We start from the raw sequence: 20,651 nt of genomic DNA on the forward strand, positions 1-20,651 counted from the left end.
TTCTCTACATATAAAGTTTGATTAGATTGAAAAGTCTTCATTTGTCCTTTAAACTGTCAATGTTTAAAACACTTTTTTTTACTAATAATGTAGTAATGCAGGTTAACTAACATTTGTATTATTTTTAGATGTTTGCTATGATTTTATGACACTTTGGTTTAAGTCTTTGACAGAAAATCAAACAGCATCGATCAAATACAGTTACTTTTGCAGATGTTTTTAATACATCTATTTTAAAAGTTTCTAATTCAAATGAGATTTCAGTCTGACTTATACAAAAACAAAAAACATAAGTACATTATGTATTTTTAAATCAAAACAAAATCCTCAGCATATGTTTTCTGGTTTGATTATTCCCCATCTCTGCACAATACCACCTTTGGTTAAGTGGGTGAAGAGCAGACTAATCCCTCAAGTACCCCCCTCAGAACATGCTTTCTGATGCACCCCATGGATTGGTGTAAGCCTGCGGTGTCTCCTGATTGTTTCACATAAAGCTCAACATTGTGAGAAAAAAAATCTGCAGATTTCCTCTTCACCATTTTTCTGATTAGTGATCTTCTTCTGAAGCCATTCGTCCCGTTTGGCACATAGAGCCCGGGTCCTCCAACTGGGGACCTCCTTCACCTTCCATATTTTTCCAGAGTCGCTGTCAGTCCGTAGTTGTCTATTTCCCATGCTCTAATATTGCAATCAATTCTAAAACCTCATTTGTTTGCCCATCACCTCACTGTCCACCATCACCATCTTAGCCTGAAAGTCCAGCAGCATCCTGGATTTTTGCTTCTCCTCAGTTTGACCTTGGGACTTCTGGCGGACCTCGTTTCTAGATAAGGAGGTCAGATGGACTTTGGCCAACGCACCTATGTTTTGACCTTCGCTAGTAGTGGAGTGAGGACCAGGAGGAGGAGGAGGAGGAGGAGGAGGAGGAGGAGGGGAGCTTTCTGTCATTCTCCTCATCGTTCAGTGGCGCCGTGACGATAAGCAGGCGGCGGACGGGGATGCTCTGTTGTCTGGTGCGCACTCCTCTGTCTCTAGCTCTCCCCGGTCATCATGGAGGAGCGTAATTAACGCGCAGGCTTGTTCGCGTCTCTCCTGCTCCGGGAGCTGATGCCTTTTCAAGCCGCCGTTAGCGACCCCGGACCCGCGTTAGTGGCTCGCCGAAGCTCTGGACTCGTGATCGGAGAGGGGACCGCGGCTGATCTGTGAAGTCTTCAGACAAGGTACCGGTTCCGAACGTAGCCTCTTTTTAGCATGGCTGCGTTTCCCGTCGCGCAGACAACAGCGGCGCGTGTTCGGTCCCGTGACAGGACGGCAGGCAGGTACCAGCGGCCACTCTGTGTCCACGTTTGGACCTCTGAGGACCGGTCCCTGCATGCAGATCGGGACATGAGCAGACCGAACATGTCATGTGGACCGATCCCACCACCCCTGAGTGAGAGCATCACCGCTGAGCTGATGTTTCCAGCGGTGACTGCACAGCGAGCAGCATCTGGCAGCAGCGATGCTCAGTTTTCTTTAGGAGCGCCTGGAGTCAGGCGGTCATTTCACTGATTTCTTTGATTTGTATTCCCATTGTCGGGTTTTGGGGTGGGGTGGGGTTGTAATGTCCTACCTTGGTGTTGTCCAAAAAAAACACCCCTCTATCTTCATCATTGGACGTCAATGTCGATCCACCGATGGAAGAATTGCCTCAGAAAAGGCATCTGAGCGCGCGACTCACGCGCCGAGTCCTTGGGAGAAAACGAGGCACAAAAGAGATCCGAACGCTGCCACGGCGCGTCCAAAGCTCGGCACGCGGGCATATTAGATTGAGTTTGCAATAAGAAGATTATTTCTGTGCTGCAATGTGACCTTTTCTGCTTCTTCCTCTGCGGGGCCTGCTAGCAGTTCAAGGACTTACACCACTGATGTGGCCAAGTGATGCCTGACAGAGGCAGCTCTCAGCTTCACGGGCTTTGTTTGTTTGGATTGTTGCAGACTGCACAGAGAAGCAGCTTCAGACCTTCTCCTGCAGACCCTCAGCACTGTCGCCTTTCAGACAAATGAATCAGTGGAGCAGAGCAGCCTCACATTTCTGGGGTTTTTAAAGCTTCTTTTTATGTATTTAGATATGAAATGGAGGAATAGAATCCTCTTCTATTCTGAAGACTTTAGGCAGCCATTAACTCCTGTGTCGTTTCAGCACTTTAATTTACCTTGACTTTGCATCCAATTCAACCTAATTTGATTACGATTGGAAAAGTAGGACATTTTTCCAGCTACAAAATACCCAACCACCCTATTCTTCTATAGCCAAGAGCAGCTTTCATTAGACTTATATAGTTACAGATGTTTGTTGTTTAGGAATATCTATACATGTTGATGCTGATGTAAAGCATGATTGAAAGATGCACTCCAATGAAAATTGTGTTTTTAACATGTTCTTACATTAAGAAAATTAAGCTTAATTTTGCATTTCTAAAGAATTTTTTATTGTGAATCAGGAGCAGATGAAAAAAGGGCAGTTTGAAAAAAAGTGTAGTTGTACAAAAACCAACTGCTCTGCTCCATTCTGATGCATCCACTTACAGACAAATGGATCCAGGAACGTCTTTGTTTTCCTCGTCTGAGCTGGAATCTGCTCAGCAATTTTGTTGCAATGTTAGGCTGGGGGTGTGAGAGGCTTTAAACTAGCAGGGGAGCATGTAAACAGATGGATGATGGGAAGCGGTAGTGGACTTACTCTGTGTAAATTTTGACAATATCACATTTAAAGACCACTGAAAACGCTTTTAAAATGCTTTAAAATATTAAAAAAAATTGGACAGATAAACAGTTTTTGCTGCAGCTCTGTGCTTTAATATAGATTACTAAGAGGCAATATGGTATGAAAATTTGAACAAAGCATCTGACTTGACAATTTTGGCCGTTTTTCATGATGTGTGAAATATATTGTGTTGATAATTGAAGTTGAAGGGTCATGTCCAGATCCCTGCAATTTGCTTGATGACTGCTAGAATGTTCCCCAGCTGACCATCAAGACTCATTTTTAAACAAAAAAACGGTGCAAAAAATGGATTAATAACTGTTATTTTCTATATTAAAGCCAATAAAGGTTTAGCATACATATGTGAGGGGGTTGCAGTGGGTTGAGTTGTGGAAAATAATCGTAATGTTTGGATAAAATGCAACGTTGAAGTGAAAGGGCAAAGAAGAGACGACATCATAGCAAATGGAAATACCTCATGACATCTGAACAGACCCAGACATCAACGTCACATTCTCTGCAGGCAGGACAGGTTCCTTCAAGGTTCCTCTCACCCACATAATCCAATAAAGCATTTCAGTGGACTGGTTTCATTAGTTCTGATGTCGTCGTCTGAATTCTGTTACATGTAAAGCTGCTGTGTTGGTGGTGCTTTTGTATTTGAACACTGAAGTCGAGCTGATGTGAGAAAATCCAGTCGGTTTTCCTTTTGTGCACTTCTATAAATAATAGGTGATGATATAAAGAAAACGTACTTCTTAGGCTCTTCTGTTATCAGACACGGTTGTGTGTTTGTTGACATACCTGACATGTTTCGACGTCTGTCAAAACACACAACCGTGTCTGATAACAGAAGAACCTAAGAAGTCAGTTAACAATACAGACACCATGAACTTTATTGAACTAATAAAGACACTTTTTTTTTCCATTGGCTTTGAAGCCTGTACTTGCTTTGTAACTTGCTGTTTTCAACACAGCGAGCGAGGAATGAGTCCTTGGCTTTAGCACAATCAAAGTTAGATAACAGGAACATATGTGCATCTGTAACAGCGGTACACAATCACATGCCGCACATTCATTTTGAGGAGTTAACCAGGAAGGCTGAAAAACAAAAACAAAAAAAAACAGTCAATGCTAAAGCTGAGATCATTTATAAATTTATAAATTCATTCATCGTGTGCTGCCATTTAAAGCCCCTCGTGTGCCTTTGACACCCAGAACTGGTCTGTTTTCTGCACGTCCTCTGACTCCGCTGTGTTTTTATGCCGACACAAATTCGACTAGATCCTATGCAACACAAAGCATGATGGGAAAAGGATCTGCATAACTCTGGACTGAGTCAATGCCTAGGAGCTAGACTTCTAACTATATTTAGGTGGGTGGTGCAGGTCAGGATGACAGGAGTGTGCACCAGGAGCCAAGGCTCCTGTAAGGCGTCATAAAATAAAGACACTCTCTATGCCATCTCTTCAGCTGTCAGTGGTCCTGATGCTGCAAGGCTGTCGGAGTGACGCTGTCAGGACATTCCTTATTTCGAGACAAGGGTCTTAAAGTGGTTTTGCTGCCTAGATTTTTCCTCTTTTCGGCTTGGCTTTTTATTCAGTGACATGCAAGTTGTGTCTGTGTAGACCTGTGTAGGAGTTGGGGGTGATAAGGCTCCTGTTGTTTGTATTTGAGGCTCTCACCCCCTACCAAACCTGAGTTTAAGTAAGGATAGACAGATTGATTGTTTGATTGGCTGATGCACATTTCCAGTGAAATGTATGGCAGTTGTGTGAAGGCTCACACACTCATGCAAAGACACACATTACAGCTGATCCACCTACGCCTGCACATCTTTCTTTTCAAGTGTTTTGTTGGAAAATAGTGTGTAATGCACCCGATCCCCTCTCTTTTCACCTTTCAGAGGCAAACTATGCCAGCTGCATCAGAGTCCCTCACCCTGGTGACGTGCCAGCTCGTCGGTCAGACCACTCTGCCCTCCTCTAACCTCCTAGTCTACCCTGGCAGATCCATGCTGCTGGATGCTTCTCAAAGAGCTACGCCCACACCATGAGCTCAAACGGGCCTGCCCCAGACCCAGCCCCTGCAGCCCAAGAAGCCCCTCCATCCTCAACCCCTGCCCCAGCTCCAGCCCCAGCACCCAAGGCACCACCAGCTCCTCCGGTTCCCCATGCCCCAGCAACCTCTACCATCCCAGTAGGTGCGTTAGCACAAAAGAAGCGGCAGCAGTATGCCAAGAGCAAGAAACAGGGAAGCAATGCAAACAGCCGACCACAGAGGGCTCTGTTCTGCCTCAACCTCAACAACCCCATACGCAGGGCCTGCATCAGCCTCGTCGAGTGGAAGTATCCTTTTCTGAGTGGAAATATTTAAGAAATGCACAGCGCAGTATTATCCCTTGTGCTATCTTGTGGGGTCATCTAGACCCCACAAAACAGCGCGCTTAACCTTTTTTCTTTAATGGTTTGTGATCTTCACTGGTGTCCATGGATTACATGAATTATTTCAACCTTTATCCACCTTTGTCATGGTCGGGAGAACACGTCAATGTAAGGGTGGGGTCATCTGGACCCCACACGACACCACAAGGGCTAACAGCGTGTTTACACTCACTTTTACAATGAATCTTTTGTAGGTTTGGCACCAATTCTGAACACTTTTTTGTCTGGTTGTGCCCTGAAAAAAACTCGTAGATTTCTTACTGAGATATATACATGCTAAATTTATAGTTCCATTCACCAGCTATATTAAATGCAGAGTAGATGATTTGAAAAAAAAAGACATGACTTAGCTGCGTTAGGCTTGTAGCTTTAAGCCAGGCTATGTGTTTTCTGTAAAGTTAGTGAAGATGAAAGGCAAAGAAACACATGCCTCCCATAAGGACAGCGTGAAAGTCACCTCATTCAGCCAACACACACCTCCTTAAACAGATGGTGCCATAACAAAAACACAAGGAGATTGCATTATGTGAGAAGCATGAGTACATTTCTGTTCAAGCTAGATCTTTTTTTGTTAAAACAACAACAACAACAACAACAAAACACTATCTAGCACACAAACACAAAGACGTCCCTAGAAAATAAAGCCAGACCATGAAACTGGAGCTGCATTATGTTCCAGAAACATTCAGTGCAGACTTAGAAACACACTCTGCAGCACAGTCTGACTCTTATCCAATGAGGACTTAGGAAAAAAAGGGCATAACATACAGAAGCTGCTGTAGGTCTATCCATGTAAAAGGTGTATCCATAAATTTGTACATTTGATGTGATTTCTTATCTTCCTTAACTCCTTTTCTCAGGCCATTTGATATCTTTATATTAATAGCTATTTTTGCCAACTGTATGGCCTTAGCTGTGTATATCCCTTTTCCTGAAGATGATTCCAACTCTATAAACCACGACCTGGTGAGTGATCTGAATTTCTCCTAAAGTCTTTCTCATTTTGCCTGGGATGATTGTTATTACAAATTTACTACACAGATTTAACTCCTAATGCCTTTGATGCAAATATACATCAAAGCATTTCTGCTCCCTTTATATAGCATCTATAGAGTAAAAGCAAAAACAGAAATGATTTTTTTTTTATAGCTGGAAATAAATTCAGATGTCTGGGGTTAATGAGTCAATTATTTAATTTCTTTTTATCCCTTAATCTGTTGTCAAATGTTCCTCACAAAACATGATGTGAAAATCCTTGACCTGTGACAAGGTGGCACATTAAACAAATGCATCTAGTTTTTTTTTGTTGTTAGTTTATGGAATTTATGGAATTGATGTGAACAAATAATCCCAGGCTTCCTCGTGCAAACAGGTTGAACTGTGCAGATGTGGAGTTTGTGTCTCTGAGACGGTGTAATCGCTGCTTTATCATGTCACCATTTTCCTGTACAAAAGTGTTGTTCAGCTTTCTATTTTTAGAGTTTGTCGTCATTGCACCCTCCAGTGTACCTTCTTGAATTTGTGTCTGAATGATGAATTATGGGTGATGTAGTGCAGTAAGCATTGTTCTGGTAGAAATAATTTTACTCTCCAAAGACGGAAGCAGCCTGTGGTGCAGCGGTGAGCTGTAGAGTTCAACGATTAATAAGTAGTCCACGCAGCATTTCTGTAGACATTTTGACTTTTTTGGGCTTCATGAAACAGAAAATCCTTTGAGAATACCGCCTGCTGTAAATGACAGACAGGAACATCCTACAGTCTTTTTCATGAGGCCACAGCTTTGGTTAAAACCGTCTGAGGTTTTAACCTACGGTCTTCAACCGTAGGTTAAAGACCTACCCATCAAATCACACCAACAAATCTTTCAATGCAAAAACATATTAAAAACAACCACAATTAAAAAGGTTTTTCCGCTTTCAGCATTTCCTTTCAGAGGTCGCCAGAGAGAACCACCTTTCACTGATTCGCACAGGTGGTTTGGGAGAAAGTTTTCCACCGGATGCCCTTCCTGACACAACCCTGTATTTTATCTGGACTGGGGACCAGCACAGGGGGACCCAGACTTGGTCCCCCTTGTGGCTACATAGTCAGGCAGTGGCACAATGAATCTTGCCGAAAGACCCACTCTGGCACAACCACAATTAAAAATGGCAAACAAATAAAATAAAAAAGCAACATTACATTTTAGAAATGTAAACAAAATTCTAGAAACCAAACAAGAAAAATCAGTAAACAAAAGTAATTTCCAGAAATCATAATGAAACGTTAAAAAGCAAAACCCATTAAGAAAATTGAAAAAGTTTGACGTTCAAATGAGTCTTTAATTTCTGCATATTTATAAAAGCTTTATGATTAGTATCGAGCAAATCCAGTATTGCTTCATGCTAAATATTTTTCAGCTTAACTGATGGACAAAGGTTTTCATCCAATCAGCAATGATCCATTAACCTCCTTTATTGGTTTCCATAAAACTGAAAAATAAAAACATTTTGGAAAACAAAAGTAATTTCCAGAAATCAAAAGAAAATGTTAAAAATGAAACTCAATGAGAAACGGGCAAAGGTTGGTTCTGTGGGACAGCGTTGGTTGGATGACAAGATGGTCCATCATTTCAGCTGAAAGTTGTTAGGCATGACGTGATACTAGATACGTTCTGTATTAAGCATACAACTCTTAATAGTATGCAGACACTGAAGATACATTTGAACAATCCTGAATGTCAAAACTTAAATGTCATCATCCAATTAGCAATGTCCTTTAGTAGCTTCCTTTTGTATTATCTTATTGTGTTTCTTTTTTAACATTTCATTTTGATATCCGGAAGGTATTTTTGTTTTCTGAAACATTACTTTTATTCTTTTTTTTGTTTTTGAAACTGTGTTTTAGTTTCTGGAATTGTCTTGATTTATAAAATTTAATGTTTTATTTATTTATTATTAATTTTGCTTTTTGTAATCGTTATTGTGATCTTAAATAGGTTTTTCCAGTGAGTCATTTGCAGGTGTGATTTGCACTTCAGGGTCACCGTACCTGAGGAGCTGTCATCTGCACTCACATTCCCAACTGAGATCCATTTGGTGTTTTAACCCCATAATCCAACCAGCACCAATTTAACAATTAGCTTTGGATTTAAACCCATAAATCCCCATGTTTGAGTGGAGACACTCTTCCACCTGCCCATTTGTTCTGATACTGACTGGAATAACTGATCCAAGCTTTTTAGTTCAAATATTTTGATTCATGTTGCTTTTGTGACATTTTTATATTCAGCCATTATAGCAAGGATTTGTTGTTCTTGCTACTCAGTTTTAATATGGCAGGTATAACTTTATCATGGCTGTGAGTGCCAGGTTGGACTGATGGAAGCTCCTGTTACTGTCTGGTTGGGAAAGAACAGACTTGGCTTGCATTTAAACTAATGAGTCAAAATGCAAGATTGTTATTTGATTTGGTTTTGCTGTTTGTTTGTTTTTTCATACATTTTGATGCTTCAATGTGGTAGTGTTCATTTTATTAATATCCTTTTTTTCTCTCACTCAGACTTATTATTTTTAATTGCACCCTGTACAACGTTATATTGCGTGCGCAGGACTTTGCTTTAATTCAGCTGAGTCAAGGGTATATGAAATACCAAATGGTCCGCCTTTCAGCAGAGGCTGAACAATAGCCTTTTTTATGGGGCATGTGTGCCAGCCCGGCCCTGTTGTTAAAAGAGCTCATGCTGTAGTCACAAAAAGGAGCTGCAGAAAGAGAAGTGCTGAACTGGTTCTGTAATAGCAGCCAGCAAGATTACAGCTTCAGCCGCTCTGCTCTGCAGCTGCACAGGTGACTGATATGAAACTTGAGCTGGGGTGTCGAGTGACCTAATGTGTAAAACAAGGATCAGGTGATATCACAGACGAGTGCAGCTTTTAACGCAGACACTTTCAAACGAAACCTAGCTCTGCGTCATCTAGGTTAGGAGATTTGCGCTCTCTTTTTTGTACAGTGTAGGTTTATGTAGATGATCCCTAAATTGAGGAGTAAAATATTTTCTTTGTGCACAGTGTTGAGTGACTGCAGAGCTGCTGCAAAGTCACAGAGGCTTTAATAGCCCGAGTCTGTTCATCTTGTTAGTGAGGCTTGGTTAAATGCAGAAGCTCATTATAAATAGAAAGCTATTTCCTCCTCAGGCAGAACAGAGGGCAAAAGATTGGGTTCTTGCTACCACCAGGAGGCACAAGTGAGTAAGAGGATGTACCCAGCACAGAAACGCACAGATCCGTGTGCAAGGAGACGGCGAACCCTGTCAGAACATCCGTCATAAGGCCATCGTTTGCTTAGTTCACTCTGCTCCTTAGTTCTCTCCCTGTCAAAGTGAAAACGGTCAGTCCTGCACGTGACCTTGTCTCCTCTGCACCCACCTTGTCTAGGCAATAGATAAATAGTCTGCAACACTCATGCCTTTGTTTTAAGGTCATTTCTGACTTATCCATCTGATATTCAGCACCCTGGGCAGCTCCTGCTGAAAGTGGCTGAACAAAATAATGACCTTTTCATGGCGAATGTGATTCATACTTATCATCCTTTGTGAGGTGACATGCTGTATATCATGTCTGGTATTAAGTAAAGGGCACCGAAGCAGAAGTTAACAGTCCAAAGCGATGTTATTATATAACCCCTGAGACAATGAACTTTTTGGGGATACAGAAGGACCACGCAAAGAGACTGATGTCCAAAGAAGAACAGATGCTGGGCTTAAGAATAAACCATTTTCGCAAAATGTGTTTGAATAGTAAAAGCTGTAAAATCGTAAACTTTTCTAAAAAAAAAAGAAATGCATGAAGCCAAGCAGACCGATATTGTTCACAATGATTAGTGCTGATTATATCAGGTTGCAGAAAGAAAGAAACAGCTTATAAAGCTGATATTTCAATTTAGAGAATATCTTGAAAGCACTTTAAACAGAGATGGTAAATGATTACTCTGAACGATGTCTTCTTCCATTAAATTTAACAAGTACAACTGATTCTCAGTAATGATAGTTTCATGCTTGTCTTTTAGTTTCATTCCCCCTTTGTTTCTCTTTTGACACAAGGCAGCACACTCTGTTGTTAAATATAAGATAGGAATCTCATTTGTGTTAAATATTCTGTCAAAATAGTCATGATAAAAATACATTTGATCTTTAAGATGGGATTTTCACCAACAGCTTGTTAAAAATACTCACCTGTGTCATTTCTTATGAAGGGCTGAGGGGTTCAGCCGTGCAGAAGAAGCCTTTGAAAAGAATTGTAGTTAGCTAATTCAGATTATCTAAAGTCAGTTTTTACCAAAACGATGTGCTCTGTTTCAGCGCATTTCAGATGTTTTTCACACTCCTTTGCAATGTTTTAGTGCGACACTAAAACCGGAAAAAATTCTTATGTTATCATTCACTTACTATATATAAATATGATGAACAGTAAAATGCCTGAATGGAAATAAAAAGTGGAAGACAAAAGACCCATTGATAAAAATAGTGTTTTTGGTGTTTTTCACATGTTTTTGTAGCATTTTTCTGATGTTGGGGGACATATGTATATAAAATGAAGCTAATATATGTATTTCTTAGGTTTTCTTTATTCAAACTGTTGTGAATCAGTGGCAGAGAAAAAAACGTGGTTTGAAAAAAATCGGATTTGTGATGCAGGAGAAATGCTCGGTGGGCCACAGGCTGCCTGCTTCTCCCCATTCTGATCCACTTGTAGACAGTTCATTGCTCTGCACCAACAGTCCCGCCCACAGATCGGAGACAAATTTCTAAAGAAATACTCTTGATTTGCAGAAACTATGTCCTAGAAAACGACAGGTTTGGGGGATTTTGACTAAAAAGCAGCACAATCATTATTGAAAAAACTGGGAATTAAAAGACAACTTTACTGCTAATGCACTCTGGTTAGATCCAAACTGTACAATGTAATGACAATAAATTTAAATCTAATCTAATCTAATTCATCAGTCATCCTCACTGCAATATATATGTCCATTTAGATTAAAGGTCAGGAAGGTCAATGTCCAAAATACCTAATGGAAAAATTAAAGAAATCAAAGTGCTTGCAAACAAGTAAAAATTATGAGAAATGTATTAATTGTTTTTAAAACACACATAAGACTAATTTTGTTATTTTTGTCCAAGAAAACCCCTCAGGAGAAAATCAACTCAGATGGTTGGATGTGTGATGTGGAACTCATATGTTTACATTCTGTATGGATGTGCTTCATGCTGTATTTTAAGAGTGCAAAACTGGAAATGGAAGCAGTTGGCTCTGAACATGTGAGTGTAGTGGTTGGCGCACGAAGCAGTGTGTGGACTGGGGATTCCCGTGGAGATGATTGTAGAAGAATGTGTTTAGTCACTTAACGTAACTGCTCATTTGCGGCTCACACTTGCACTGTCCCTGCTTGTTATCTTGAATGTGTATTTCTGCACGTGCTTGCAAGTGTGAGTGTTAGCATGGAAATGTGTAATGGGGGAAGAGGCAGTGATAGTGACAGCAGAGTCAGAGCTGTTGTAGCTGTGCACGGATACCTTCTGAGTGTGCTGCTCAGCAGATGAGGGCGGGGAAAGAGGAGGGGGGAAAAATAACGTTTTTTGAATGGAAAAATGATATTAAAAAGAAAACATGGACACAAAATATATAAAGAAAAAATGCCCAGAAAATGCCCAACAAAAATTTTGTTGGGATCCCTGCCTGTGTTCCTGTGTGTTTCTCTTGCTCCACCCTCTTCCCAGCTGGAGCCACTTCACCCATCAGGACAACAGTGTAAAGCCCGGTTCCTCCAGCCATTCTGTGCCAGATTGTCCTTTTACTAACTCAAGCTCAGCCATCTGGATGTTTTGGCTCCACAAACCTCTGTTTGATTCTGCCTGCCAGTCTGTCTGTCTCCCCGGCTCCGAGATCTCAGCCCACCTCCGAGCTCTCAGAGCGCCTCCGAGATCTCAGCCTGGCTGAGATCAGGGCGTCCAGAACAAATTGTCCAAACATGGATCAAGCAGACTCTGGACCGACAACTCTGCATTGTCACATGCGGGCTCCTTTCAAAGAACTTTGGTTGAAAACCATGATCAGAGCATTCAGGCTCTGATCAACTGAACCCAAACCCTCTCTCAAGAAGCCTCACAGTTGACCAGCTAGGTCTCTGCCCTGCTCACCGTTCAGGCCTCTGCTTCTGCCCCTACCCAGTTGAACATGGCATCTCCCTCTCCAGCTCCACCACGCGAGTCTCTTTTGACTGATCCTAAACTATTTTCTGGTCAGCCCAATTTTTGCAGAGAATTTCTGTTCCCGTGCTCCTCTGTGTTCCAGCAACATCCTGCATGTTTTTCAACTGATTCTACAAAGATTCGCCTATATGTGTGGATCAATGATGGGGAGAGCACTGCAGTGGGCAGAAGCCAGATTCTCTTCCCTACCTGTCGACCACAAAGCTTATGATGAATTTGTGGATGAACGTAAAATGGTTTTTGACCATCTGGATTACGACACTAACTCATCCCACCGCTTGGAAAATCTTAAAACAGGGGGGGCGATCTGTATCAGATTATTCAGTTGAATTTTGAACCTTGGTAGCTGATGTTAAGTTGACTGAAGAAACACTAAAATCCATATTTTTCAAAGGATTAGATAAACATTTGAAGGATGAACTAAAATCTCAGGATGAACCTCCTGATCTGAGATCTTTAGTTCCTTGGCTAATTTAATAGGCAACCCCTTTCGATCCCACCACCTGGAGAGACACACCATTTCCTTGCCAGCTGTGTACCCCTTTTATCAGCGGCCTCAAGGGAGGTTGTCCCCTCTGCCTGTCCTTCCATCCTCACCAACTGAGGAACCTATGCAGGTAGGACGAGCACGGCTGACCCCAGAAGAGAACCAAAGACGTCGGCTGGCAGGCTAGCGTCTCTATTGTGGCCAAAAAATTAATTTCCTGGCTGATTGTTCTATTTGACCAAAAGGCAGGGCTCAGCAGTGAGACTGGCTGCACTGGTGAGCCAGAACGTATTCCCAGAGCAAACCAATAGATTGCAAATTCCTCCCACACTCTGTTTCTTTTATAAGTTTCATATTTAAGAAGTATTTGTGTGTGGGGTCATGGGATGCATGTATTAATAGAAGGATGGGTAGGGTAAAGGGTTGGCTGGGTTTTTCTTTTAGTTTCTGTTTTTGTTCTGTGTAATTGTAAAACGCTTTGAGATGAGACAAAGCATGAAATGTGCTGTATATAGATACATTTTGATTGATTGATTGATTGAAAACATAGTCTTTAAGGTCAAAGGTTACCCTGCAGGCCCTTCAACATCTATCAGACTAGACCTGTTGCCAGTTACTATGGCTCAGTCATTTTTGACTATTTAAATATTGTAGATAAATACTAACTGTAAAAATTAGTACAACAAGGACGGATTGGTTAGTGTTACACAACCTTGTTACAAAAGGCACAAGATGAAGACAGTCTGCATGCTGCAAACATACTGCACACTTGAACAACCATTCTAATGTTGACTGCAGTCAGGCACACTTATTTCCTGCACAAATGTGCAGAAGAAGACAGTGGGAAAACACAGGCTGCTTTTTCCTCTCCTGGTTAGTCCTGACCGATCTGTGAAGACAGGGGAAGGAAATCTCATTAACTGCATGTGGTTAAAAAAACAAAATCAGAGAGTTTGTAAGGTGTATTTCATTGATATAGTTCAGTTTCTACAAACTGTAAAGTATTGGGTTTGCATAAAATTATTACAGTTTAACGTTTTGTTCTGTAATTATTCAAACAAAGGTATCAAACATGAACAATGCTGCCGTGACTCATGGAAATGTAGACATGTGGAGACACACTCTGAGGTCCAGACATGCAAGCTCACAGTTACAGTTAGGTGGTCGGGAAATGAGTGTAACATCAAGTCCAGTTAAAAGCACGCATGCATAATTTGTTATACAATTCACGTAGCGTGCATATGGTTTGTGTCAGGGGATTAGTCGGACAGTTGTGTCTAACTGTAAACATTTTACTTCCAACGAGAGGACAAAGCTTTTCTTTTTACTGAGTGAATGTAAATGTAACCATTGAACCATAAGGCTACTAATTTGTTTACAGTTTTGTTTTTGTTGGATTTTTAAGATGCTGTTTGGGTCGACTAATCAGCTGGAAACCAACGGATAGTTTCTACATGGGGTTAGAAGGTCTCTGAAACTTGCATCAAAACAACTTTCAACACATATGTGCATCTTCATGTGAGAACAGCATATTCCTTTAGAAAAATCAGACAGCAATTTTTTGAGAATATTACAAATCAAAACCCAACTTGGGACATTTTAAACAAAAAAATCCGGTAGGTAGGTATAAATAAATGTGGTCACAGGGATTGGGAATTCATGCAACCAGAATCTAGTGAATCTAATTACATATTAGTTAACGATACACACTCAGAGGGACAGACGTTTTTTTCTTTAGTCAATCACTCAAGTAAACCACGAGAGTTTCAGCAATACTTTTGTTTGGATATTTAATAGGTAATGATAAAATTTGTCTCACAGCCACACTGCATTGTACTGTTAAACATTTCTACCCCTTTTGTACTTGATGTTTCTTGATCAACAGGACATTGGCAGATTTCAAAGCCTGCGATGCACCTTGGGGGTCTGAGCTGCTTGGCATAGGTGTACTTGGGCCCCTCTCCTTTTGATTTTAATTGCAACTTAGACATGTAGGATACTTGGTGGGGGGATGCTTGGACATCAGTGCCAGTAAGCAAGCAGGAGATGTCCTCTCAGTTCCCTACTATCCACCAATTTTAACTGCCCCCTTTATTACACACACCCCAAAACAATAAACTCCAACCCCCCCCCCCCCCCCCCCCCCCCCCCTCTGTCAGGTTGGGGGGCTGTGGTAGCGTGAAGGACCCAAAATGCAGAGACGGGAGCACACAGTTCCTGGCCAAGGGATTTATTAACTTAACATAAAGTGCTGCTAAGCAGGGAAACAAAAACAAAAACTCACTGTGGGCATAGCATGATAAACAGGGCAGAAGACGTACATGGAAGAGACATTAATGACGTTACGGACATTACATTACGACGTTAATGGACCAGCACAAGAGGAAGGCAGAGACAAGACTTATATACAGACAGGGCAGACAAGACACAGGTGAACATGATCAGGACAGATTGGGACAAAGGAAGTAAAACTCAAAAACATGACAAAACAGTAAACCTCTCAAAATAAAACAGGAAACAGAACTCAAACATGACAGTGACCAAAACGGAAAGCAAAAACCAATACAAAGAAACCCAAACCATGACAGTACCCCCCCCTCAAGGAACCGCACCGAGGTTCCAAAAGTCCACCAAGGAGGAGGGGGCCCGGAGGACGAACTTATAAGGGCAACAGAGTCCTAGGAGGCTGGGTTGGGTACACCAGCAAGGTTGAGACAATGAGTCTAGAGGACTCATTGACCGGCGAGGAAGGTCCGGAGGACGGCCGGGGGGCCGCGCTGTCGGGCGAGGCAGGTCCGGAGGACGGCCGGGAAGCCGCGCAGTCCGGCGTGGCAGACGAGGCGGGTCTGGCATAAAGTCTGGGGCGAGCGTGGCTAAGACTGAGTTCTGCCAGCAATTGGCTGGCGGGTCAGGCATGGAGTCGGCCGGCGGGTCAGGCATGGAGTCAGGGTCAGGCATGGAGTCGGAGTCAGGGTCAGGCATGGAGTCAGGGTCAGGCATGAAGTCGACTGAGGGGTCAGGCACGGAGTCGACTGAGGGGTCAGGCATGGAGTCGACTGAGGGGTCAGGCATGAAGTCGACTGAGGGGTCAGGCATGGCGTCGACTGAGGGGTCGGGACAGGCGTCGACTGAGGGGTCGGGACAGTCGTCGACTGAGGGGTCGGGACAGTCGTCGACTGAGGGGTCGGGACAGTCGTCGACTGAGGGGTCGGGACAGTCGTCGACTGAGGGGTCGGGACAGTCTTCGACTGAGGGGTCGGGACAGTCGTCGAGCTCGGGTGGGTCGGGCCAGTCGTCGAGCTCCGGCGGCTCGGGCCAGTCATCCGGCACCCCCTTGGAAGCAGGGACGAGTTGGGGTGCAGCCGGCACCCCCCTGGGAGCAGGGACGGGTCGGGGTGCAGCCGCCACCCTCCTGGGAGCAGGGACGGGTCGGGGTGCAGCCGCAACCCCCCTGGGAGCAGGAACGGGTCGGGGTGCAGCCGGCAGGTCAGGCATGAAGTCAGCCTGTGGGTCAGGCATGGAGTCCTCTGAGGGGTCAGGCCAGTCGTCGGAGTCGTCTGTGAAGAGGACAGGAGGGTCGGATCCCGGTGCGTTGGGGACCACCACCGGAAAAGGAAGGGGCTGGGGTGCATCCGGGACCACCACTGGAACAGGTTGTGGTGCGTCCGGGACCACCACCGGAACAGGAAGGGGCTGGAGTGCATCCGGGACCACCACTGGAAGAGGTTTTGGTGCATCCGGGACCACCACCGGAACAGGAAGGGGCTGGAGTGCATCCGGGACCACCACTGGAAGAGGTTTTGGTGCATCCGGGACCACCACCGGAACAGGAAGGGGCTGGAGTGCATCCGGGACCACCACTGGAAGAGGTTTTGGTGCATCCGGGACCACCACCGGAACAGGTCGGGGCTGGGGTGCATCCGGGACCACCACTGGAAGGGGTTGTGGTGCATCCGGGACCACCACCGGAACAGGACGGGGCTGGGGTGCATCCGGGACCACCACTGGAAGAGGTTGTGGTGTATCCAGGACCACCGCCGGAACAAAAACGGGACGTTGACGGGGACGGGGACGGCGGCGGCGACGACGACGACCCCCCCTCATGGCAAGACGACTCCCCACCATGGCAGGAGCGAAGAACTTGGCCTGGTCAAAGTCCCAGTAAGACCTGGTCCTCTGTGCTTCCAGGCAGTAGGCCTCTGGCAAACGCATGTCCCGCTCCGCTGGGTTCAGGAAAAAATATGGCTGGTCCATTCTGTCAGGTTGGGGGGCTGTGGTAGCGTGAAGGACCCAAAATGCAGAGACGGGAGCACACAGTTCCTGGCCAAGGGATTTATTAACTTAACAAAAAGCGCTGCTAAGCAGGGAAACAGAAACAAAAACTCACTGTGGGCATAGCATGATAAACAGGGCAGAAGACGTACATGGAAGAGACATTAATGACGTTACGGACATTACATGAGAGACATACGACGTTAATGGACCAGCACAAGAGGAAGGCAGAGACAAGACTTATATATAGACAGGGCAGACAAGACACAGGCGAACATGATCAGGACAGATTGGGACAAAGGAAGTAAAACTCAAAAACATGACAAAACAGTAAACCTCTCAAAATAAAACAGGAAACAGAACTCAAACATGACAGTGACCAAAACGGAAAGCAAAAACCAATACAAAGAAACCCAAACCATGACACCCCCCCCCCCCCCCACTCACAAACACATACATACATTACACAAGGAAGGTGGGATCTCTGATCTTCTGTCCCCTTCCCCATCCCTTGTGGGGAGAACAGGGCCCTCAGCAGTGTTGACAGTATACCTTGGGTGCTGGCTTCCTGGGCCTGGCGGCCTTCTCTCCACACGGGGAGAAAGATCCCTGAGTTCTCTGGGAAGACCATGAACCAAGGATCACATCTCATTTGAGTCTGGGGGTGTCTGTGTCCCTGTAGTGGTGGTTCTGGTCTTTGCCCTTGGGAACTGGGCCTCTCTACAATACTAAAAGTGGGAGCGTGGTCGGCCAACATCTCTTGGGCAGGGGTGAGTGTCCCCTGCCTTGTTCTTTCCTGGACCTCCTGCAGAGTCGTGGGTGGTTGCCTGGAGTGTGGAGCGGGTCTCCCTTTGGGGACCCTGGTTCGTGGCCGGGGTTGTTACAAGCCAGGGTGGTGGTGAGGTGATTGTATGTGTCTGGGGGGGCTCTCCGTGGTTGGGACCTAGGATGGGTGCGGTGGGAGGGCTATTCTTCTGCCTGGGCTGGAGCTTGCACTCTCCATGCTCCTGTTCTCCCCTGCTCTCTAGTATTGGGGGGTCCTGTGGTGGTCCGGCTGGTCCTGGTCTGGGTGGCTAACGTGATTGCCCAAAGGGCAGATCTCCTCTATCTGCAGAACCATGCAGTTGCCGGGGTCTTGGTGTGGGGGGTGACCGGACAATTTCCCTTTTTTTACATTCCATCATCCACCACAGTAGAACATAAACACTCACCTAAGCACAGGTGTCAGCTTACCTTTGGACAAGTAGTGTGCGTGACAGAATGAAATGCTTTACGTGTGTTTGTGTGCATAAGTGTGTGCGTGTGAGCTGTATTTGTATTGTGTACATGTTGACATGTTCAATCTTCAATCATGTTCAAACTTCAGATACAAATGTGAAGTTTTTTGGACTATAAGGACGACTCACAGACATGTTGTCACTATGTTTACTGGTTAATGGATACTCAACGAGAACAAGCACATTACAAGCCACTTTCAAATCCTTCCACATCATTAAATAGTGCCTGTTTTTATGACATCACAACTACAGTTCAGCTGTTGGAAATGATTTATTAATTAGTTTGAGACTTTAAAATAATTCTCTGTAAATCATGAAATCAATCAATACATTGTCTTGTTATAGGCACAATTTGAAATTATTTTAATATAAGAAGAAAAAATTTGTGTAACATACACTGCAGCCATATGTGACAATATACTAAAAAGTTTTTAGTTAAAGTGATACTGTAAGCGGGTTGATTTTCCTGTATTTAGCTAAACCTAATAATTTAGTTTAAATATTATCTTCTTTTTTACCTTTAAAAGAAAGTAAAACAGGAACTTAAGAGTAAAAGTAGGACTGCAATGTGATTAAGGTAAAGGATTTGACTTAACCTTTAAAATGTACTGAAATAAAAGAATGTGTGAGTTTAGTTTTTAGGCTTGAAGTACTTTAAAAATAGAAACAAGTTTAGTTTCTTTTTTAGCTGCAGTCTCTATGTTAAGAAAAGCCATTGTTCACCATCATTTATCATGCAGACAAGAGAGTGGGGCGGATTTTTTTTCTCACCTAACTCAGCAAAAAAGTTGTTCTTATCTTCAAAAATGCTGAATTATTCTTTTAAACTTTGTATTTTGTAACTGCGATGACTATTTTTGTGTAAGGCTCCTAGTTTTGTTTAGCATGTTCTGTTTTTGCAGGCTCATCGTTCTGACTTTAGAACTTTTTGGATCATTTTAAAACACAGTACTGCCGGTTCAAAAATAAGATTGTGTTTTGCATAGTGATGTGACATCTGCGAATGAATCGAATCTTTTGAATGGCTCAGTAACATGAATGATGGGAATCTACTCCCGGTCGGCTGGGAACCGTTCTTTATTTTGTCCTTTTTTTCTCCTTCTTCTGAGTTTTATACGTTTACATAAATGCCCAAACAAGCCTATCCTTCTAATGTTAGATACAAATATCACATGAGTTGTGAATACCTGATTCATCTAAACTTTTGCTGTTCTCATATGCAGTCAATGTTTCAGATGCAACGCACACAATCATTATTCTTTGTTCAGTTTTTTGTGACACTTAAGCACTAAAACAGAAAAATGTGTCCTTTAGTTCCCATTGATTTACATTCATGAAGCCAACACGGGGCAGGGGGCGAGGGACAGGTGGTTTGTTGCTTTATGATACTCACACCTCGTGTGTTTTATAAATCCTCCAAAATGCTCACATCAGATGACCAAATTAGGAACAAATCTATTGTCAGAACTGTTTATTATCAGATTCAGTTTGAAGCACATGTTCTTATCTTCTGCTGCACGGCAGAACTTATAGTTTATGTTCAGGAGCAAAAATTTTAAATGACAGAATTGCATTATGAGTGCAAGTAAATGTACTGCTTTAAGAGGATCTTTTTTGACGCTGAATTTTATTTTGAAAGGAACCTGAATTTCCTGATGTCAGAGCAAAAGAGATCTAAATTGGTATAAAGCCTATTTAAAAAAAATAACACTGTTATAGTTTAAATAACATTAAACTATAACATTTTAAAGCTACATGTTCTAAATAAATGCTGTGAAAAAGTGTATTTCTATAAAAAGAGTAGTGGGAATTTGCTGCTCTCACTTGGATTTTAAGTAAGAAACTGGACCAAATGGTTCTTTTAGAAGTTGCAGACCCCTGGTTGAGCTGTTACATTAATAACATAATTAAAAGTACACAGACTTTATACACATACACTGTAAATGCTGGCAGATGTATATTTACAATGAATCAAATCAGACTTTAACATCTTGTCCACACATGTCTAACGAAGCTAAAATAGATATTTCCAAAATAATTTGAACTCAGTTATTGGTGAAAATTTGAATTTCAATCATTCTGATCCAGATCAATCCTCCCTCCAGGCTGTCTTCTTAAAAATGAGTACTTATAAGAATAGCCAAATGAGCCGGTCTTTTGAACGGCTCTTGGTAAT

The 20,651-nt window shown here is 43.0% G+C and overlaps 1 protein-coding gene across 7 annotated transcripts in view; it reads left to right on the plus strand.

Moving 5' to 3' along the window:
* Positions 1-1,103: 1,103 nt before the first annotated feature.
* Positions 1,104-20,651, plus strand: part of LOC101157531 (voltage-dependent L-type calcium channel subunit alpha-1D) — a 71,190-nt gene continuing 51,642 nt past the window's right edge. For all 7 annotated transcript variants that reach the window (XM_023954780.1, XM_023954782.1, XM_023954781.1 and 4 more), the window contains exons 1-3: positions 1,104-1,223; positions 4,656-5,097; positions 6,054-6,159. In XM_023954780.1, the coding sequence (XP_023810548.1) occupies positions 4,802-5,097; positions 6,054-6,159 (402 nt within the window). In that variant the 5' untranslated portion in view covers positions 1,104-1,223; positions 4,656-4,801. The remainder of the gene's footprint in view (positions 1,224-4,655; positions 5,098-6,053; positions 6,160-20,651) is intronic.

The sequence above is a fragment of the Oryzias latipes genome, chromosome 5, assembly GCF_002234675.1.
Source record: "Oryzias latipes chromosome 5, ASM223467v1".
Classification (NCBI taxonomy): domain Eukaryota; kingdom Metazoa; phylum Chordata; class Actinopteri; order Beloniformes; family Adrianichthyidae; genus Oryzias; species Oryzias latipes.